This window comes from Alnus glutinosa, chromosome 7 (genome assembly GCF_958979055.1).
Source record: "Alnus glutinosa chromosome 7, dhAlnGlut1.1, whole genome shotgun sequence".
Classification (NCBI taxonomy): domain Eukaryota; kingdom Viridiplantae; phylum Streptophyta; class Magnoliopsida; order Fagales; family Betulaceae; genus Alnus; species Alnus glutinosa.
The window spans coordinates 8,132,281-8,156,042 of NC_084892.1; the positions used below are offsets into that span (position 1 = coordinate 8,132,281).

At 35.3% G+C, this 23,762-nt stretch overlaps 1 protein-coding gene across 4 annotated transcripts in view; it reads right to left on the reverse strand.

Annotated features, from left to right (window-relative positions):
• Window positions 1-12,177, reverse strand: part of LOC133872549 (kinesin-like protein KIN-7K, chloroplastic) — a 34,561-nt gene extending 22,384 nt beyond the window's left edge. Inside the window, exons 1-9 of one of the 4 annotated variants that reach the window (XM_062310107.1) lie at window positions 12,058-12,177; window positions 11,868-11,965; window positions 10,891-11,146; window positions 10,707-10,804; window positions 8,250-8,339; window positions 2,301-2,353; window positions 813-878; window positions 665-718; window positions 437-496 (exon numbers count right to left, since the gene is read on the reverse strand). In XM_062310107.1, the coding sequence (XP_062166091.1) occupies window positions 437-496; window positions 665-718; window positions 813-878; window positions 2,301-2,353; window positions 8,250-8,339; window positions 10,707-10,804; window positions 10,891-11,144 (675 nt within the window). In that variant the 5' untranslated portion in view covers window positions 11,145-11,146; window positions 11,868-11,965; window positions 12,058-12,177. The other 3 variants (XM_062310108.1, XM_062310105.1, XM_062310106.1) reach the window with 3 other exon arrangements.
• Between the last annotated feature and the right edge of the window lie 11,585 nt (window positions 12,178-23,762).

The window sequence follows — 23,762 nt, forward strand, 5'->3', positions numbered from 1 at the left end:
AATCACTACATTACTTAAGCAATAGAAGCAAACAAAAAAATAACAATAATTATTAGAGAGAGAATCACCTAAGGAGTCCACTAAGAGCACATTAATATAAATATTTAGATACCACTCCAACCCAAAAGCTTAAGGTAATGAGTTTTGGTCCACTTACTTATATTAACTACTCATTTTTTTTTTGTTTTTTTCAATGTTGTGAGTGTTAAATCCCACATTGACGAAAAATAAACAAAGCAAGTACTTAATATACATTAGTGGACCCAAACCCATTAGCTTAAGCTTTTGGGTTGGAGTAGTGTCCAAATATGTATATTAATGTGCTATTGGTGGACCGTAGGCAATTCTCTCCCTAACAATAACCACCTTTACTTATTCAGTATTATCAACAAGGAAGATAATCAAGAAAAAGGATTAGAATATAACTAACAACTACCTGAGCGTCCTCTCTAATTCTTAAATTCTGTCCTGCTGGGTTCAACAAGTCATTAATAACCTGAAATGAAAGAAACCTTAGAGGATAGTGAAGTCATTGGAAAAATAAAAGTAGCATTATGCATCTTATAAAACTATAATTCAGGATAGATTTATGAAAAACAGTGAACATTTAACCAAAGCATCATAAACCAAAAAAAAAATCAATAGAGAATGGCAAGAAGCTCACCTCATTATAGATCTCCAAGTATGACACGCGAAGAAGAAACTCTCGATTTGGAGTCTAAGGCATAAATACATGTCAGACTCTGTACTTTCTGTAATTAGAAAAGTTATGGATAAAAGTTACAGTGATGCTAATATCCCTTATGCAGTACCTCTTGGATGATGCTAAAAGCATCCTTCACTGCCAGTGGTATAATTCCAGGGGACCTCTGATCACCCTGCAATTGGTATATGTACTCTATAAGCCTGCTGGTGAGATCTATCAATTAAATCCAAACTCATTGTTTCATTATTCTTGTTTATATGTTATCCCACAATATAACATAACACATGTTATGGTGCAGCATACACAAAATGTAAGTCTTAACAAAAGGAAGGGACCTTCTTCAATATCAACTAGGAAAAGCTTGCCTTTTAAAATTTCTAAATGCATATGACAACCTAGAATGAAAAATGATACATTTTAGAAAATGGTATCACAAAATTGCAATGGCTAATAGGCAAAGAATCACGAGACATGAACATAAGCTCCTTAATATTCTTTAAATATATAGATATTGATAGAGGAAATATACTTAAATCAAAGGCCTAAAAGTAATCTGAGTTCATTAGCTAGGAGAAGAACATAAGATTGCAGATGTTTCTTTCCTCCAATTTTAACTCTATTTACAAGCATACTGGACCCGTATCCTCCTAGTAAACAAAAAACCAATATTATTGACATAGTGACAAGAAACTAGAAAATGAGGTTGTATCATAACCAAATGTTAAGAAACTCTTATCATCAAATATTTGTATGTGAAGTATCTTCGAAACGAACAGCTAATATATGCCATACAACATGAGAGCAAGAAGAACTCTTCCAGAAAACACTGTTAAATTCAATACTTTTAGGTTGGCCTTGATTTGGTATAATTAATGGCAAATTACAACTGATAGGAGACTGGACAAGCTATGCAAATGGTTATATTTGGAAGCATCAAGATGATGGCCAATAATAGCACCAACAAGAGGTAATGGCCATAAGTAATTACTTTTTTTCCCCAGAGGACAAGTCTATTCCACATATTTAGACAAGCTATGTCTATGAGTGTCTTTTTTTTTTTTTGACAAGTAATGTCATTTCATTAATAAAGCGCTAAGGCGCGCAACCCTAGTACATAGGAAGTATAAAAGAAAACCCTTAAAAGAAAATAACAGAAAATAAATTTAAAAAAATCTGCATAAATATTTTTGACAAGTAAGAAAATTTCATTAAAAAAGCGTAAGGCGCCCCTAAATACACAGGAAGTATAACATGTTCAGCAAACGCTAGTCTATGAGTGTCTTTGGAAGCATCAAGGTAATGGCCATACATAAATTCTTGTCACCCATATCATGTGTCATGTATGAGGAATTGGAACTTTAAGATGATAGTACAAATGTGGTTCACATAGAATAGCAATTTTAAAGTTGAGACTTGGCAAGGGATCTCAAAATTACTTCAACATATAAAGCTGCCATATGATATCGTGGATTTCCTACACATATATAGCATGGAATAGCACATACATATATTTAAAATCTAAGGAATATGAATTATCAAATGTATTTCAGATACAACATGTAAGGAAAGGAGGGGCATAAACATATCATCTCACATGCATAGTGTGGGTCTTCCCACTGCTTGTCACTCCATATGCAAAAATGGTACCTGTGATAAAAAGAAACATAAGAGTAAATTATAAAACTGTACACTACATGACATCAGCAATTGAGATAACGATACATATGCCAACCAAAACCATATTAGTCCATTAGCTTTTAATACAACAACTGCAAATATTTTTTATTGGAATACTCAACTTGTCACCCCGCCTAAACAGATCACCTAACACCCACCTTAAACCTTGGCAGCCAGTGGTAGTCCAATATTGACAAGGCAAAGCCTTGGGTGCCTAAGTAACAACACAAGAGGTGCCCAGAAGTGAACAATTTATTGTTCAGCCACAGCTCTTCAAGCACTGCAGTTTGGATTGGCATGGCTCACTTTAAGAAGATAGATGCCAAGACAAGACCACTTATCAAGGAAAGTACATAGATCAAGAATCAACAATGACCGGATAATTTCATACATTCTGATGCAAATAATTTGCCAAAGATTCAGAAAATTATACATATTTGATGCGAATAATTCGCCAAAGACTAGTGGATTGTTCAGTGCAACGAAAACTTCAATGGTCAAAAATCATCCATGTCCCAGCTTTCTTCCATACAACAAACTACTAGCTTCTAATATTCTACTTCAAGAAATCAATAACACAATTACATTAAAGCAACTAAGCATTAAGACATGCACCCTCAAGTATCTGGAGATTATGATGGTCCAGAACCCACCCCAGGAAGTAAAAGTCGGTACACTCACAGTAAGCTTGCTGGGGAAGGTGAAAGCCCTAAGCATTTTTCAAGTTTAGCCGAAGATTATAAAACAGTGAGCAACTAAGCCAAAAAAGTCCAAGTACATAATCTCATTGGTTAACATATAATTTCTCATGGATTTCTACATCCAAGAGTTGAATAGTTGTATCCCATTCTGCCACGCCATATTTAGTGATGGAAAATATAATGACTAATACAAATGACTAGGGTTTTCAATTTTTCATCCATAATACAAATCACAGCTTAGAATGAAATGAATCGGATAGAATTCTAAACCAAATTGAAAATGAGAGCCAATAAAATAAATAGCCATATGTTTGGCTTATCATTTTGTCCTGCAAGAAAAGAGCTGTGAATGAAAATGATGGAAATGTAGTTGTGTGTGAATTGCTTCTCCATGGTGCCTCAATGTTAGGGAGAGAATTGCTAAGGGAGTCCACCAAGAGTGCGTTAATATAAATATTTGGACACCACTCTAGCCCAAAAGCTTAAGCTAATGGGCTTGGGTCCATTTAGGTATATTAACCACTCAATTTCTTTATTTTTTTTTTCAATGTGAGACACAATACTCACATGTATACTCACAACAAATCTCTCCCTCACGTGTGAGTCTCTTCCACATTAATCCAACTCCCCCTCGTGTGAGTCATTTTACAAATCCAAGAGTGTCACGCGTACAAGAGCTGCACCAATTGCAGGCCACGGAATGCAACTTTGCTCCAAGAGCCATCCACAATCTTTACTAGAGCCAAACCAAAAGCGTCAAATACCAAGACACTCGTTTAAGCTAAAGCGCTAATACCAAATGTTAGGTTGAGAATTGCCTTGAGAGCCAACCAAGAGTACATTAATATACATACTTGGACACTACTCTGAAAGGTTTTGAACTTGAATAATTTCATTGATGTTCATAACAGTATATATAGAGGATTAGATTACATGTAATCCTATCCAAGTTTGAAATTCAAAAGTGTATAACAGAAAATATAATTCCAAAATACAAAATATCATATCTCTAAGTTATCCGTTAGTTAGAGATTGCTTGAATGAGTCTTCAAATGAATCTGGATGTATTGATGAATCTGGACATGAAGTTGATGTTGCACGTGTATGAGATGAGGTGGCAGATATATCATTTACAGCCCCCCGCAAGCTAATGGGGACGGAACAAACCATAAGCTTGTCGTGTAGTAGCTGAAATCGTACCGAACTGAGGCCCTTCATAAAAATGTCGTCAAGTTGGTCGTGCGTGCTAATGTATTTGATAGAGATATCACCATTAAGCACCTTCTCACGAATAAAGTGATAGTCGATTTCGATGTGCTTGGTCTTAGCATGATAAACAGGGTTAGAAGCAAGGGCCCCGATGTTGTCACACCAAAGACGAGGAATAGAAAACAATGGAATACCAAGATCCTTAAAGAGCATTCTCAACCAAAATAGATCAATGGTGGCAAGAGCCATGGCATGGTACTCAGCTTCTGTACTAGAACGTGCAACTACTGATTGTTTCTTGGCTGTCCAATACCCGTTGTAGAGCGTCGATCATCCGGATTACTTGCCCAGTCCGAGTCACAGAAAGCTTGAAGTGTTAAAGGGCCTTTGGTATACCATAAGCCATGATCAATAGTGCATTTGAGATAACGAAGGACCCTTTTGCCGCTGTCCAATGGAGAGTAGAAGGATGATGCATGTGTTGGCATAACTGGTTGACAGAAAAGGCAATATCTAGACGTGTCAAGGTACAATATTGTAAAGCTCCCACGGTTTGACAATAGGTAGTAATGTCGGTAGGAGATAATGGGTCACCATTAGCATTGCACAATTTTGAACCAACAAGACATGGAGAAGAATACGGCTTTGCACCCAACATCATGGACCTGGACAGGAGATTAGAAATATACTTTGATTGTCTAAGACGCAATCCTTGAGAGGATCGGACAGCTTGGATGCAGAGGAAGAAGTGCAAGTTTCCGAGATCCTTAAGCTTAAAAACCTATTGAAGTTGATGAATAACAGAAGCAATATGGGATGAAGATGAAGATGTGTCCGTAAGTAGAATATCATCCACATATATCAATAAATAGAGATGCACATTTTCATGATGAAACATAAACAATGAGCTGTCAACAGGGGAGGAGACAAAGCCAAGCTCCAGCAATGTTTGAGAAATGCGTGTAAACCAAGCACGAGGTGCTTGTTTAAGGCCATACAAAGACTTGTGTAACCTGCAAACATGAGATGGAAATTGAAGATCAATGACTCTAGGCTGTTCCATATACACTTCTTCAAGCAAGTGTCCGTGGAGAAAAGCATTGGAGACGTCAAGTTGATGGATATTCCAATTAAACTGGACAGCAAGAGCTAAAAGAACCCGGATTGTGGAAGGCTTCACCACTGGGCTGAAAGTCTCTGTAAAATCTACTCCACTTTCTTGATCAAAACCCTTTGCTACCAACCTAGCTTTATAACGTTCAAGAGATCCAACTTGCTTCTATTTGATCTTATAAACCCATTTATTCCAGATAATATTGTGGGTGGAAGGCCGAGGACATAAGGACCAGGTCTGGTTTGCAATGAGGGCATCATATTTATCACCCATTGTAGCTCTCCATTCAGGTGATTTGGCTGCTTCGGAGTAGCATGTAGGTTCTGGTGGAAGAGAAACACTGGCAAGGGCACGTAAAGGGTGCTTGGTGGAATAGAAGTAAGTGAAATTAGTGAAGGAACAAGTACTTAAGTTGCATGTTTTGGAGCGGGTGAGCATGGGATGGGTAGAAACAGGAACTAAAGAAGTCTCAGGTGAGGGTGAAGGAGTAGATGATGCATTATGATGTGAAGAAGCTTGTGGAGAAGAAGCTGAAAAATTAGGAGAAGAAACCTGTATATCAGGAGATAAGTCAAGGGATGATGTAGAGAGTGAAGTATCACTCGGCAGAGGGCAAGGTGTGTCGGGTAGTGCAGTAGAGATGGTTGTGGGAACCGGATGTAACTGGACAGAAGAAGAAGATGAAATGTTAGGAAAATCTGGAAAGGAAACAGGAATGACTGAACCTGTAGTGGCAGGAGTGAGGACACCTTCATTTGCTGGAAATCGTGATTTGTCAAAAACCACATGCCTTGACACATATACCTTGCGAGATATAGGATCTAGACAGCAATACCCACGTTGATTAGTGCTATAACCCAAGAAAATGCAGTGTTTACTCCTAAACATTAACTTATGAGTAGAGTAGGGACGTAAAAGAGGAAAACACAAGCACCCAAAGGAACGAAACAGGGAGTAATCCGGCTCTTTGTTGAAGAGTTTGAAGTAGGGTGATACATTGTCAATTGTGGAAGAAGGAAGACGATTAATTATAAAAACGGATGTAGCAAAAGCATCAACCCAAAAGAGAGAAGAGAGATGAGATTGGGCAAGTAAAGACAAACCCATTTCCATAATATGGCGGTGTTTATGCTCAGCCACACCATTTTGTTGTGGTGTGTGAGGACAAGAAATTCGATGAAGGATGCCATGATGAATTAAAATTGGAAGGACCCAACCAAGTGATTCCTATTTTGAAAACAAACGACTTTATGGGTTTCACGGATGGTTTTGAGCCGTGCCCTCCCAAGTACGTTTTGGATGCTCAAGGGCAAGTTATTGCTACCCTCAGTCTAAATTTTCTGCTTTGGACTAAGAAAGATCAATTTGTTCTTTCTTGGCTTAATGCCACTCTCTCGGAGAAAGTGATGTCTACCACTTTTGGTGTCACCAGTGCTAAGGAAGTCTGGGATTCACTTTCCAGCCGGTTTGCTTCTCATTCGAAGACCCGGATCTCTCATCTTCAGTGCCAACTTCAAAGTCTGCATCAAGGTTCCAAGTCTTGCACGGATTACCTTGAAACTGCCAAGCAATTTTCTGCCCAACTGGCCGTTGTTGGACAACCAGTAATTGATGATGCACTCATCGGTTACGTGGTTGGTGGACTTCATCCATCCTTCAACCCGGTTGTTACCTCTCTTTTTGTTGCTTCTCGCTACAAGTCACTAACGTTCAGTGAATTTCAGGATGAATTGCTCTCTTACGAGCTCCTACTGGAAAGCCAAAATGCTGCTACCACAGCTGATTCCCACCATTTTGCCATGTTCTCCTCAAAGCCGAGTACTCATCCTCAACACCGTAAGTCCAAGCCTTCTGGAAAACGTTGGAGTGGTCCCAAACCTGCTGCCTCTTCACCCAAATTTCGCCCAGCAGCTTCCTCCTATCCTGCTCCGACCAGACCAGCATTTTAAATTTTTGGGAAATTCTCTCATCAGGCGTTAGACTGCTTCCATAGGATGGATCATGCATTCCAAGGGCGTCATCCTCCTGCCCAACTATCTGCCAGCCATGGTTGCTGACTCCAATTCAGCTCCTGCAAATGACCCTTGGTATGCTGACAGTGCTGCAAATCAGCACATCACTGCCAACCTGGAGATTCTATCCTTACAGCAGCCGTATCTAGGTTCTGAGGATGTAGCAGTGAGAAATGGTACAGGTTTGAGAATACAACACACTAGTTCTATGGTTTTTCACACTCCTCAATCCTCATTTCATCTCTCTAAAGTCTTACACTGTTCCCAAGCTTATGCTAACCTGGCTCTGATACCATGAAAGGTTTTGAACTTGAATAATTTCATTGATGTTCATAACAGTATATATAGAGGATTAGATTACATGTAATCCTATCTAAGTTTGAAATTCAAAAGTGTATAACAGAAAATATAATTCAAAAATACAAAAAAATCCTATCTCTAAGTTATCCGTTAGTTAGAGATTGTTTGAATGAGTCTTCAAATGAATCTGGACGAGTTGATGAATCTGGACATGAAGTTGATGCTGCACGTGTATGAGATGAAGTGGCAGATATATCGTTTACACACTCTATCCCAAAAGCTTAAACTAATGGGCTTGGGTCCATTTAGGTATGTTAACTACTCATTTTCTTTATTTTTTCTCAATGTGAGACACAGCCCTCACATGTGCACTCACAACACTCAAAATAATCAAAACTACATTTTAGAGCATCTAGATCAGGCTATGAGGTCATAATAGATAGCAAAAGAAACACTTGGATAGAAATTAGAACATTGGTGAAAGCTGAAAATAATAAAGAAAATGTTAAACGGGATTCTAAACTATTTACCATTGATTCCTTCCATAGAGCCACTAACAACATGCTGAGCAGCAACATCATAGACATGACGAGTTGTAGTAGTAGGGCCAAATACTCGATCTAAAAGCATGGAATAGAAACCAATGAAGTGAGACACAAAATTCCATACCAAGGATTAACTTAAATAAGTACAATAATACCACATTTGATTGAAACTTGTTCCTTGAAGAAAAAGAGAAAGATAACACTCTGTAATAGATAATTAAAAAACACAGCTGAGCAAATAGCCACAAAATTATGTATTTGACTTACTGCAATGAACTGTTTTGATTTCACACACAACTTGAAACAAGGTCAGCTCAACAAAATTGTAAAATCATTATGTATTTTTGTAATATTGAAAAGCAAAGTTCAAAATGCTATAGCTGGTCATATCCAAAACTAACCACTTTTAGAATTCCCAGAAGAATGGTGAATAAAAAGAATAGACATATACATACGACAGAATTATAATAACATCGGACAAGGATTAAAGTTAAACAGAAAATAAGGTTCTTGTACAAACTGGCTCATACATGGATATTAAATGATTCAATGGGGGATGAAACTATGTTACCAGGAATACACACCCCAAACCTCACTCCACCCCACCCCTCCACATATCGTTAGCCCTTCACCACCATGACCAAAAAATCATTGGAAATATTTTTCACAATTTCATGACATAAGGAATAGTATGACAGAAATTTTCTCCAAACTGAATTGGAGGAATTGTAATAAATTGCCATGTATCGTTTTCACACGTGAGAGGCACATGTTTTTTTTAATATACTTAACAGAGCATCCCACCATTAACTCCTCTCTTCTTCTAACAAATGAAATTATTTCTTTATCCCAGTTTGTAATCAGCCGATATCAGCACTATCCAGCCACTTTTCATGCTCAATCTCTAAGGTTAGTCAATCTCAATCTTTCCAATTGAGAAATTGTTGTTCTTTATGCTGTTCTTTCTAGTAATTCCACAATAAACAAAGATAACCCTCTGCCTATGGTTGTATTCCTCAAATTCTGCAACTTTTTCTGTACAATAGAATCCAAAATATTGCAAAGCCTAAACCCATTTACACCATTGAGTAGATTTTGTTACTTTGAGTCGAAACCGGGCTTTATTCCTTCAGACCCATCATTGTCCTTAGCACCAAAAATTGCCGAAAATAAAACGGCTATGTTTGGCAAACCACTCCATATTTTCCATGAAAAAGTAAACTCCAAAACATTTCATTTTTTATATCACATCAACAACTTTTTAACAACTTTCTTCACTTTTTATATCAAATCAATTACTTTTTAACAATTTTTTTCACTTTTTTCATACAAAAATTTCAAGACTTCTCTCTACTTTATATTACATCAATCACTTCTTATTACTATTTAGAGAAAAAAAGAAAAAAAAAAAAAAAAAAAAAGGTCCACAACCCAAATGTTTACCAAACACACCCATTTAATTGTCTCAATTTTCCGGGATTTGGACAATAAACCACCAAACTCCTTGTGAATAATTTTAAGCAAATTCATGAGCAGGAGCAAATGAGGAGGCTGAATCATATTGAGTCAGCGAGGGGAACGAGGAGGGTGAAGTTGGTGGCTAAGTATTCCATGAAGATGAAAAAGTATAAGAATGTTGTGAGGGACATTTTGAACCCCAAGGTGGGGTATGGTTTGGCGGATGAGTTGAAGGCGGGGTTTTTGGTTTGAACTGTGTCGGATAAGCCACAAGCGGTGGATGTTTCATTCTCTTTGCCATCAATCTCTTCTGGGAGATGATTCAGATGTACAGCATGAAAGAAAGACGGTTGGACTCCTCTCAAACAGAAATAATTTCATGTGGTAGAAGAAGAGAACAGTTAATGGTGAGAGAATCTATTAAGTATATTAAAAAAAAAAAAAAAAAAAGTGTCTCTCACATTTAAAAGGAAAATGTTAGATTTACAACACCAATACAATAACTGCACAACAACCCCTCACATGAGGGTGGGTCCCATACACTGGGGCCACCCTCATGTGAAGGATTGTTGTGCAGTTGTTGTGATGGTGTTGTATAAGAATCAAATCCCCATTTAAAAAGGACACGTGGCAATTTATTAGACTAGGTTAGAAGAATTTTTCTCCAACCCAGTTTGGAGGAAATTTCTGTCCAGAATGGTATTAAACTTGTAGTTAAATGTCCAATTATCTACAGTTGCAGCATTGCCAAATTTTCTAAGGTATTTTCTTGTCTCTATATAACTTCTTGCAAAATGTGATGTCTCTGAAATTAATTAAGAGACAAACATAAAGTTATCTAGCATCTTCAAGTTTTCTTCAACTATCTACACATCAAACCTTAAAGAGCATGGGATTTTCATTATTAATTTCATTTACTGTGCACAATTTATAAATAAGAACGAGAATGTGATACTAGAAGTTACCAGGGTTTATATAATTTACCATATGCATAAGCTATTGATGGGTTATGCTCATTCCGCACAACAGTTTCACCATCTGCATACCATGCAATCTCCTCTCCTTGACGGATTTCCCTTGGACTATTCCAAAGACGGACCAAAATCAACTTAAAGCACTCATCAATAGAATTTACCAACAAAATACAGTTTGGAAAAGTGAAATGCACCTTAGAGGACGAAACCGAACTGTCACTGTGACATTTTCTTTGGATCTCTCTGTATCGGTATCCAAAGGTAAACTCTCTGTGTAAAAGTACTGAGGCTTACTTCGAGCTGACGAAGACGCTGGAGAACTCTGACCATCAATAGATGTGTCCAGATACTGCTTTGAAGATGATGTAGTTGAAGATGAAGGAGAATTAGCAGCTTTAGAGCCGCTCGAAGTCAATTTCTTCAATTTCGATCTTTGCTTTGACGCCATTACTACTTCAAGTCAATCATTCAACACAGCGAAATAAAAATCAACTTTGAATTCAATCAGAAACAAGTTCAAAGTCTGATTCTTCAAAATGTTACGTTCTTCTAAGCCTCCAATCAATCAACGAGAAATGGGGGGGGGGGGGGGGGGGGAATGAGTAATAACTAGAATTTGAGTCATAAAACTTGTGCTCCAATTGAATCCTTCAACATATTGACAACTAAAAATCACTTCATAACTAGTCTGAACTAACTTCAAAATTTGAGCTCTGTTTAGAACTCAAGAAGAGAGAACAACATATATATCTCTCCTAGGATTTGTTGAATTGAGCTTTTCTAATTCTTTAATCACAGCATGACCACTTCAAAACATTAAACTGCAAACTCTGCTTTCCTCCATTTTCCGAGCAACCAAACAAAATGTAAGGCAAATAATTCTCAAATCAAGCAGCAAAACAAGTAGAGTGAGATGGAGAAAAGGTACATGAATTTAGAAAGAAAAAAAAAAATGAATAAAAAGTTAAAAGTAGGTCCTTGCCGTGAAACGCAGGAAAAACAAGCTTTAAAGAGCTTGACACAAGTAATTTAATTCCTTGGTCAAACTTCCCAACTTTTGAAACATGCAACGACAAGAATTAAGCTCGGAATTCTATCCCCTTCCTTTCCTCCATTTTTCTCGGGAACCAAGCAGAGCGTGTGAGTATAATATAGAAGATTCGACGGTTACCTTACAAATAAATCAGACGGACGAAATCGAGTAATGAGCAGAAAAAGTGAGCTTTATAGAGGGAGATCTTCTTCGAGCTCAGAGAGTCAGATCTAAGACTGAGTGAGCAAGCCAAGTGAGCTAATCAGTCAGAGAGAAAAAAAAGAAAAGAGATTAGAGGCAATTTTCTCATTCGGTTAGCTTTTCTTACTTGCCTTGGAAGCGATGCCCCTCCTCCATCAAAGGGCAAAGGCTAACCGCATTTTTCAATCCCACCTTTTTTAGACACAGAAAAAATAAATAAACTTAAATACTCCATTATATACTTGGAGGAAGACTTTGCGACTGGTTGTGATACAAAGCAGTGTTTAAGAGACCGAAACAGTGGGGTCCTGTAATATTTCCACGATTCTCGGTTTTCTTTTTTCTTTTCTTTTCTTTTTTTCTTTTTTTTAATTGCTTTTTGAGCTACAGTGTTGCGTCACGATAGTTACAGACGGGAATCGTACGCGATGAGCCAGCGGCGCAAGGGTACGGCAAATAGGAATTTGCCACGTGTTCATAAGTGGATGATCTTTGCCAACCCGAAGTTCGGAAGTAGGGACGAGAAGGAAAGACCGCGAGAGGGCGACCCGGCAGGCGGCAGGAAGGTTGTACGGCACAAATAGTGGGGTGGCATGTAGAGAGTCTAGAGACTATTAATTTTACAAATAAATTGTGGAACATAATAATATTTTCTTTGTAGTTTCATCAATTTTAACATAAATTTTCTGTGATATATGTTTGTTTGTATGATCTTGAGGTGGCCGGAATCGTCTATGAGTTGAAAATAAGTGTTTGATAATCTATATATAGCAAAAGATTAATTTTTTTAACTTAATTATTTGATGACAATTACTCTTTATTAAAGTGACAATTTAACACTCTTATTAAAATTGTTCATAAATACTAAGAACACTAATAACAGATGCTTTATAAGTAGTTTTATTCTCTAAAATAAGAAAAATTTAAAAATAGTTACCAAAAAACGAGTCACAACAGATGCCCTATTTTACATATTCATCATTGGGTAGCACTGTAGCTACCTAATAGATTATTTAATCTTAAAATAAACGCTCTCTCTCTCTCTGTTGCTCACGTTTCCCTTCTTCTCCGACTTCCAACATTGTCTCCAATCTCCACTAGTAGCAGTAGATCGGCAACGGTAGAAATCGTCAGAAACTAGCCTCGATCCGTCGGAAATTGCATCCTCTGACAGCCCACCAACGACCCACAAAATCACGTCTTCTGGTCACTGTCAACAACAACCTATCAGAGGATCGAGTCTCCTCTGTTTCGCCGTCACTGAACCGCTGGATTTCGCTGGAAATCGGCTCCTTTGGCTCTGTCGATGACGGCTCAGTAACACCCACCGGAGATCGAGCATGGGTTTCACGAAATCGCTTGGTTTCTCCCCTGGGTCGATGGGTTTGAGTATATTGGTCTTGTTAATCAAGAAGAAGATGAAGAAAAAGCAAAAATAAATAAATAAATAAAAGGTAAAAAAATAATATTTTAATCTATAGGGAAATATAAAGGGAAACTGTTGTTGAGTGTTTTTGTATGATTTCCTAAATTAGGCAAAATAGTTAGAGAATCTGTTGTTAGTGCTCTAATAACAAGATCATGAATATTCCAAAATATATTAATTATCATTATATCCATTTAAATAAAAAAAAAAATTGAGCATTCTATAAAGGCTAGTGATAAAGGAAGGAGAAAACCCCAAGAGTCCGAACTACACATCGAGCAAGTTTATTTTTTATTCTTTATTTTATTTTCTTCTTTTCTTTTTTTTTTTTTTTCCTTCTTCTTTGCTCTTTTGCTCTATGAAGCCATAAATGTCTTACATCACCATAGTTTAAAGAGATAAGATCTCTTGTCACTTCAAAATACAATTTTATACCATATTGTCCATATGTAATAAGGTGGTCTCTTAACTAGTTTTAGAATTTTTTTTTTCTAAAAAATCAAAAAAAAAAATTGTCACGTAAATAAAAATGGTCAAAAATTATATATTGGGATGACAATATATCACATCTCTAATATAAAACTCTCATCCTATTAATTATATGTCTTTTCTATCTTTCCATCATTCATTTAGACAAACTAAACCCTTTGATTTCTATTACAACACCCACTAGCTAGCCCTTTTTTTTTCCCTTTTTTTTTTATTTTTTATTTTGTTAAACGTGCAAAAGTTGTAATTATCACATAGCCTTACCTTTTCTTTTCTTTTCTTTTTTCTTTTTTTTTGGCTTTTACCTTTAGCTTTTCTCTTGACTTTAATTGCAACCAATAAAATATTACCATAGTAGACTCTCACATGTGAGACTCGCTTCTTGTTGCATTGCATATCATCTAAATCCTAAAGTTCAAAAATAATGGGAGCTCTGATGGCGTCTTGACTAAATTGCTTAATGATGATCCAAAGAGGGGAAAACGTCGTAGGACCCGAACGCTTAGCCGTCAGATGTGACAATTCATTCGAATTCGTGTTACCCTTCGCCTTCAAGCTGGTACCACAGCCAGACAGACAACCCATGACTAAAAATTGTACACTAATTGTCAGGTGGCGCGCTGTGCATGTTTGGTCTGTACACTAGAAATAGAAATTGAAGTTGTCACCTGTCTTTTGTTTGTTAGAGCAGTTGTGAATGCTTAACAAAAAATATTTCCCAAAAAGAGCTTTTGCTTTTCACGGCGAATATTATTATTAATTATTTTTCGCAAAGGCTCCAAGCCCAAGTTAGTATTTACTTTTCGTATCAATAAAAAAAGTGGAGTTAGTAAGGGATGGTGACATATAATGATTGAAGTTCTGCAACTATTTAGAAAATTGAGTTCAACAATTAGTCAACTGAACTCAATAATCCGAGAAGATAATTCCAGAAAGTATGACGACTTAACAAATATAAAAAATAAGGGAAAATTTTGCTTATAATTGTTAAACTTTTATTTTTAAATTTTAAAATATCATAATTTAGAAAATATTTATTTTTCAAAACGTTTCAATCTTAATCATCTGTTAGACCTATCAAAAAAATAAAAATACTCATGTATTTGTTTTGTTTAAAAAAAATTATAAAATTTTTCAAGATTCATGCATGAGTATTTATGCAAATTCTATTAAATTCTAATTAATATCTAAATCTTAATAATTTTTTTTTCTAAAAAAATAAAGGTATTTTGCAAATTTTGACAGGATTTAATAAAAAATTTTAACGGTAGACTAAGATTGAAACTTTCTGAAAAATTGATACTCTAAATTAAGATGTTTTAAAGTTTAAGTAAATTATTTTAAAAGTAGTGAAAGTTCAGGGTTATAAACGAAATTCTTCAAAAAAGAAAAGAAAAGAAAAGAAAATACTTATCTAAGTGGGGGGGGGGGGGAGTAATAGTAGGCTGGCTTGGATTGTCCGAGTAGAATATTCATTGGGTTGGTTATTGGTGCTGCCTATGATTTGGATTCGGTATGTAATATAGTTTTTTTTAACTGTTTATATTTTTTTATATATATATATATTTAAAAAAAAAAAATCTGACCTATTAAAAAAGCCACGACACCCCACAACCTGCAAGTTCTACCTATACATCCAAACCAATCAAAATCAATCCATTTTTTATGATCCCATTAGTTGAATCAGTAAAAGAGAAGGATCGCCAACAATTGTTGAATCAATAGTTGGTAGTTGAATGACAGTAAATCCTTCAAAGCTGACCTGCATCCTTTCTTATTATTCGAAAGGACAATTTTTTTTTTTTTTTTTTTTAAGTTATGGTAGAGATCTTTTTTTATTTTTTATTTTTTATTTTTTTCAATTCAATCTATGATACTTTCAAATGATTATTGAGTAAGAGTGAGAAGCACATTCTTTCTATTAAAAAAAATGTGATTTTTAAGTGTTATTAATTTTTATTTTTATTTTATAAATAAAAATATGTATTTCTTGCATGTTAATTTAAAGAAAAATTATGTTCAATTCAAAAACCTCTTACCTCGATCTCTTCCCCTTCATTTGTTCCTCGTATATTATCGTCTCCTCATTCTTTTTTTCACCATTCATCATATCCTCTTTACCTGTCTTATATCGTTTTCTCTTTTTTAACCACAAACTATAAGGATTTGTGGTTGTTTTAGGTTTTATTTTAATGGGTATTTCTCGTTTCGGTGATTAATTGGTCCTCTTGCTTCATGGGTGTTTGTTATTGCATGTGTTTGATATATTTGATATTAGAGCATGTGTGAAATTGCATTAAAAAGACTTATAAAATTGGACCAAGTAAAAATTAGTTCATTTGATAAAAAAAACTTAAAAATAAAACTTTAACTGAAAAGTTCTTTCAAACTTTTTTTTAAAATAAAAATTATATTTCTCATGGCAATATTATTTCAGGCTCTTTAGTTACACATTTTCTTTTCCTTATCTGTTAGAGTTGGAGGGTTTGTAATTAACGTAAATGAAGTGGTCTAAATAATGGCCATTATAGTGGTCAAGATAAACCTTGCATCAGCCTCCTGACCAACCCCGACAAGAGTCGATCGATGTGGTTAAACAGTCGATTTCGATCAACTATCGGTTTGAGTTTGACCTTTTGATAGCGTGCAGTTGAACATCAACATTGGGAGTCGATGCACACGTGTGTGTACACCTTTGACATTCTATCTCTCTAAACCTAATTGCTTCCATTCTCGATTGTACCCTTATATCATGGAATTGCTTGGACGTACTATTTTATATATAGTTATACCCCCGCTTTATATAAAGTTAGGCATAGCAGTTCATTATTAATTAACTTATCATCATTATAATAGACTAATAGAGTAAGTAAATTTCATTCATCATGCATGTCCAACATTTTTTTTTGGTCTCATAATGGGAGTTGCTATTATATATCCACAAGCAAAAAAATAGTTGTTTCTATAGCCTAATTAATAAAAATTGTTATTTTAAATATCCCTTTTATAATGATCATAAGAGCATACTTGAAATAGCATTTTCATTATCATATAAAACACGCTTATCTGTATAATGATAATGCATCTAAACAATTATAAAAAAGTACCATTTGAGATGGCCCTTTTTTTTTCTTCTTTCTATTTTTTAGTACTCGCGATAGCATTCTCGATTGCTATAATTGTGAAAGCGTAATTTGAAATAGTACTTTTAATTATTGTCTTCGCTCGATAAATGACACAAATTTTCTTCAAACTAGTTTGTAAAAGATTTATACAAATTAACCTTTAAAAATGACTCACGTCTTCTATGATATTAAAAAGCACGTGAGAGTACATATTATTAAAAAATAACGTGTTTCTCACAGATTATGATTCATCTACAATTATTTGCCTGAATTCTCTCAAATTCATACAGGTGATTGTAAGATATCACTTACGAGACCTACATGATGATCATCAAATAAAAATTTGACTGTTCAACCACTTTTCGGTTAGGTGGGTCTCATAAGTGGTCTTTCACAATCACCTACCGAATTTTCTCAAATTCAAACAAATAATTAATTATAAAAAAATCTTGATCAGTTCTGATTTGTATGAAATTCATGTTACTCTAATTTTCCCATGGCAGGATCTCAAATATGTGTCAGGCTTTTACCTCAGTATCATGGAAGTTCCAAACTATCAGAGGTCAGGGAATAGTTTCCATATGTGGAGTTATTTACGGATTACAGGAAATTCCTTCCAAGTTCCAACGTACGTATTCTTCTTCGTTTAGTATATTTAATATCTACTCCCACCATGGGCGCGCGAAAGGCTGTCCACCAAGCACTCATTGTAAATAAAGGATTGCTTTTGTCTTGGATACTTTGCTTTTTTTGTTTTCTTTCCAATCGGTCGGAATCTAATAAACCGTGTGTATGGCCAAATAGAAAGTGGGCATCTCACAGTTCCTTTCACTTTTTTTTTTTTTTTTGGGGGGGGGGGGTAAGGGCCTTTAGGCGTAACCACCTTTTTTATTTAATTGGGACAGGTCAACTTTTGTCGTCGTCAAGGCATGAATAAATTATTAATAAATAATTTTAATTAAATATAAAATATTTAAAATTACTTTTACAATTACGTCACAAACAGAAACGCAAAAAATAAAATATAAAAAAGTTTTGTTTGCAAATAAAACTCATGATCAAAATGCACAATGATAATATATATAGTACTGTATATCAAGTTCTTTGTAACCAACTAACCATCCGGATTCCGGATTATCATTATTGAGAATGACTATCTAACTGCCGTATAGTTTATCTCCAATTTTTTTTTTTTTAACAATGGAACAACTTCTCATTAAAAATAGATGATCATACAGTCTAGAGACCAAAAAGTCTCTAAAAGCAGTAGAAGAAATAAACAAAGGCAATTCCTCAACCCAAACATGAGAAAAATATTTTGAGAAAGCATTTCTAACTAGAATATGGGCCACTTCATTAGTTTCCCTACAACAATAGCTCCAATTACAAACTGAAAAACAAGAAGCTTTCTGTTTAGTAGGATCTACAAAGTGTCCAATTCTATCAAGAGAAAAATCTGAATTACATAAACTTTTGATGACTTGCAAAAAGTCATCCTCACATTCAATGTTCACAAAACCCATTTCACAGCAAGTAAAGTAGCCATTGATTCTGCACATAAAGGGTCCACACTAACCTTAGCGGCCCTGCATTTAGCACCAAGAACAGAGCCTTCCTCACTTCTAATCACACAACCCAAGCCAATCCAGCCAGATTTTGAATTCAAAGATGCATCCCAATTAACTTTCACAAAGCCAGCACTTGGAGTTTTCCAAAATTTACAAATATTTGTCTATTCAGCATTTGGAGTTGTTAACAAAGGCTCCTTTAAATTATACATTTTAAAATCTTTAAAAAACTTAGAAGCATCACTGAAAACCTTCATAGGAGAAGAAAACTGCTCCTCAAAAATCAGCTTATTCCTTCGCAACCAAATTCTATGAAAAACTGTCACTGTTAGACTCATCAAATCATCATTTAGTCTAGTATAAGAGACAAGTTCTATCATATCTGCAAAAAAAGAAGGACATTTTTGAAATAGTATAGGACCACAGCCCCACACATCTTGAGCACTCGGGCACTCCCATAAAGCATGAATCACAGACTCCACTTCTGAGTGACAGCATGGGCAAAGATCATTTTCAACCACACCCTTCCTTAACAAATTATGTTTAGTGGGCAACACATTTTGACAAGCTCTCCAAAGAAAATTTTTTGAAGCATTTGAAGCTTTAACTGCCCAAATTTTTTTTTCCAGAAAACACTATTGCCATAACTGGCTGAGCACTCCCCATTCTTTCGTCTCAGCAAATCTAAGGCCATATCATAGGCACTTTTAACAGAAAACATACCATTAGAAGTACCATTCCATATGATTTTATCCGGAGGCAAAGAAGGACATAAAAGAATGTTTTTAATAATGTTTGCAACATAAGCAGAAAAAGATTTATCAATTAAAACACAGTTTCAGCCCTTAAGAGAGACATCTATAAGATCAGAACATATTAAGTTTATCTCCAATTGAGCTCGCTTGGCATATTGAAAAATATATCTTATATTATAATCATAACATATTAAGTTCCTTAATTAGTTTAAGGAACCGTTTGCAAAAACATTTTTTGAAAGTATCCTTACCTCTCATATTCTTTATAAACTTCCTTAACTCCGATCCTCCCAACTTGTATTTTATATTTGCTCAGGAAAAGGAAAAAAAAAAGAGAGAGAGAGAGAGAGAGAGAGGAGGAAAAGGGAAACTCTTAATTTGCTCAAAAAAATTCTCAAACAACTATATGGATGATTATTTCTGAAATAAGCAATATATGCTCTCTTTCTTTCTATTTCCCAATAAATAAAAGGAAATTTTAAAATGGGTTCTTGGGATCGATTTTTTTAAAAAAAAAAAGATTATTGGATCGATTTTTTTTAAAAAAAAAGATTATTCCCTAGGTTTTTTTTTTTAATTAAAAAAAAAAATTACTCCTTAAATTTTGACACATTTAAAAATCACTCCCTTCATAATTATTCCTCTGAAATATATCCCGGTGGCGATTTTTCCTCTGAAGGCAAAAATCGTGTGAGTTTGGTTTTGCGGGAGAGGGAGGCTCTTCGTCTCCCTCTCCCGGTGGTGTGTCTTTTTTGTTTTAGTGTTTAGTTCCTCAGCTTTTAGAGTTGGAGGGTTTTTGTTCCCCCGGTTTTGATCCGGTTGGGGTTGCTGTTCACCTAGTCCTTGGGCTATGGTGGTTTGTGATTTGTTTGGCTAAGGCAGTAAGTCTCTACGCTTGTTGTTCCGGTTTGGGGGTGTGGCCGGTTTGTGCGTCGTAGTCGGAGTGTTTTTGGCCGGTCTTTTCTTGTTTTTATTCTGATTTTTGATGCCAGATCTACGCACGTCCGCCGATTTCTGCGACACACGCACCCCTCAGCCGAGTTCTCCGTCGCCGTCTGCTTCTGCTGCCGGTCGCATAGGTCACGCCGCTTGTCGGAGTTCGGCGCGTAGCCTACACGCGCCAGAGAGTCCTCTGCTCTTTGGTGCGCGTGACGGCCACGTTCCGCGATTTTCGGGCCTTGCACGGTGGGGATGGGGCCTCCGGCGGCTGATCTTCGGCTGGGTGGTACTGGTGATGGCGCGTGCTTCCCACGCGCCGTCGGCTCCGGCGATGTCCGCCTCTGTCCGGCATCTGCGTTGGTGTTTCTTGCTTGGGTCTTCTGTTTCGGTTTACCTTAGTAATTTTTAGACATTATGGGACTGTTTGATGGCTTGTTGCTAGATCTGCCTTTTTTCTTTGTAATCGGTTGTGCTTTATTGTTTAAAGAGGCTTAAAGATTACTTCTTGTAATGTTTATTTATTATTTGGGTAGCTGTTGTTTATGTATATTCTTGATTTTTCTCACAGTCTATCTTATTTGATAGGCTGTTTTAAGTCAGGTTTTCCTGACTTAGTGGGTGGAGTTTCTATATCTCTAGTCACATTAGAGCCTACGGACAGTGGTTTTTGCCTTCGGGCATGTATGCGTTCCTATTGTATTTCTATTGGCCTTTGGTCAGCTGTATTCCCTTTTGGGGCTCATATTCAGTAATGAAATCGTCAGTTTATTTAAAAAAAAAAGATCACTCCCTTCATAATTAGGATTTCTATCCAATTACTAACGGAATTTTTGACATGTCTGCCAATTGCCAAATCACTCTGCAACCCCGGCCGTGAGCTAGGTACGTACAAAGCTTCATCCATAAATTTGCTTCTTCCTCTCTCTCTCTCTCTCTCTCTTTCTTTCTTTTTTTTCTTGAAATTTCACATGTGGTGGTGGTTGATTTAGGGCTGACGTGACTACAAGTGATTTTGCGATTGACTGAAGTGGTTCCATCACCAATTTAGACAAAAAAAAATTGACCAAAAAGAGTAATTTTGAAACGTGTTAAAACCTATAGAGTAATTTTTTAAAACTTAAGAATTAATTTTTAAAAGGAGCAAATATTAGAGACCAATTTTTTTTTTCCTAAATAAAAGTAATATAGGTTTTAAGATACGAAGCCAAATAGTAAAATGTTTTCATTTTAAAAAAAATTATCTGCTTCAAACTAATTAAAAATAAAAATTGACTTTTTTAATTATAAAATATGTATGATCTTTGACATGAACTTTGCGTAGCCTATTGAAGGCGGCTGCATTAAGACATCCTCAGATGAGGGCTAGTGTCTTGTCATATACATTACGAGAGTGAGATTTGCGACTGATTGTGCCGACATGTGTAGTTAAGAAGCAGGACGTTGATTGCCCCCGTAACGTTTTTCATATTTGTTCGTTGATGCGGGATGGATGTTAATTAGGTCGACGTTGATATAGAAAGAACTCTTATTTTTCTATTTTTTTATTAAATTTTATTAAAAGCAATCTGACAAGGTGGCAGACTGGCTTCTTCCTCCTTTTTATTTTTTCTCCTCCACCATTTTGGTCGCAAAAACTTGTCATTGTCACCATGCTTATCGATCAACCTTGTCAAATTCTTTTAAGAATCAAAATTAATACTTAATTCAATATGATAACCACATTGCATATATGTCACATAAATGTTATAAATAATTAACATATTATTTAATCTAACATGCGCAGCGAAAAACGAATAAACAGGATTCAGGCTTACCTCTAGCCATGTTTGCTCAAGCGTCTCCACGATCCATCTGAAGAACAATAAAATGTTATTTGAGGGATCTTCTAACCTATACCTATTACCGAATTGCCGTACTGATGGTGTACACAGGCTGTTTATTTATAGGCTAGCTCAGGGACCCTCAAATATGGTAAGTACCGTATTGTTCCTCCCATCAAGGAAACAATATTATTAATTGATTTTAAATCAATTAATCGATTCCATTACGGTAATTTAATTAATTAAATTACCTAACCGTAATACCGTATATACTATTTATTTATTAAATTATTAATAAATACTTCCTTATGTGGCATATAAGCCATATATGGAGATGAAATCTTACAATAAAAGGATAACCATACAGCGAGACCAATTAATATCCAATCCAGACTACTTAATTATTTGTCTATGAGTATATGAATTGTCTCCCTGTACGTACGGATCATAATCATTCGGATTTATAAGTTGCTAGGTTGGATTCGTGTTGTGTTAAATAGCGAGTATATAACTATATGGCATGAGTCGAAACAAATATAATCTATTTAATTAAATGTGTCAAATACTTCAACTCTAACACAACTTATTTAACCAAACGGATATCACAACACGAATCAATAATCGTATAATTTGTTTAATAAACAAATTGTGTTTGGTAGACAATTTTAAACTATTCCATGATATCTATCATTTTGAAAAGTGTGAGTTTGAAACCAAATTATGAAAAAAAATGTTGAGATGTCTAACATTTCTCTTAATTTACTCATCTCTTTTTTATCTTTTTTTTTTTTTTTTTTTCTCTTCTTTACCCCTTCTTAATCTCATCTTTCTTTTTCTTCCTCAATTTTTGTTTCTTTCTCTACGCTGTTGTCCTATCGTTCCACAGCCTCCGTACCTTCAGCCTCTCCAATGCCCCCACCATTGGTCCCGCCTCTATTTTTTTTTTTTTTATAAATATTATTATTATTATTATTCAATGGTATTTTAAGTTGTTTGAGATCTATAATAAAGTATTATCATAATTAAATACTTTGTAGTAGGTCCGTAAATGTTTGACAGAGAAAAAGTGTTGCTTACAAATTGTATTACAACTGTGAACAATCGTTGGATAAATTCACGCATGTAGAAAACATCATTTCTCATTATGAGAGAGAGAGAAGTTGGGTGATAACTTTTAAACTTAAGAGTGACAATGTGATCATATGACAACAAAATGACGAACGTCATGCACTAGGATCGATGACCAACAAAATTAATAGTTTCAAAGAATACTATGTTTATAATATATAAGCTAGGTTGAAGATAATTAGGTTGCCCATCCGTAGTCGTGAGCCCGTTTAATTTAGATCGTATCGAAAAATAGGTATAAAATATTAAAGAATTTATTAAAAGTATATTAATATACATATTTGAACATTACCTTAACTCAAAAGCTTAAGTTAATAAGCTTGAGCCCATGTAAGTATACTAACTTCTTCTTCTTTTTTAATATTTTTTCGATGTGTGACTCAATATTCATAAGTACACTCACTATATAAGAGTCGTAAAATTATATATATCAATTTTAACTCGATCAATTTGATTAAATTGGTCATACAACTCAATCCAAATCTTTTAATTTTGTGTTAGGTTTGTTTCGAGTTCGTAGATCATGTTAAAAATTGTCAACTTAAATATCATGTCGAGTTTAAATCGTATCAACGTAAAAAT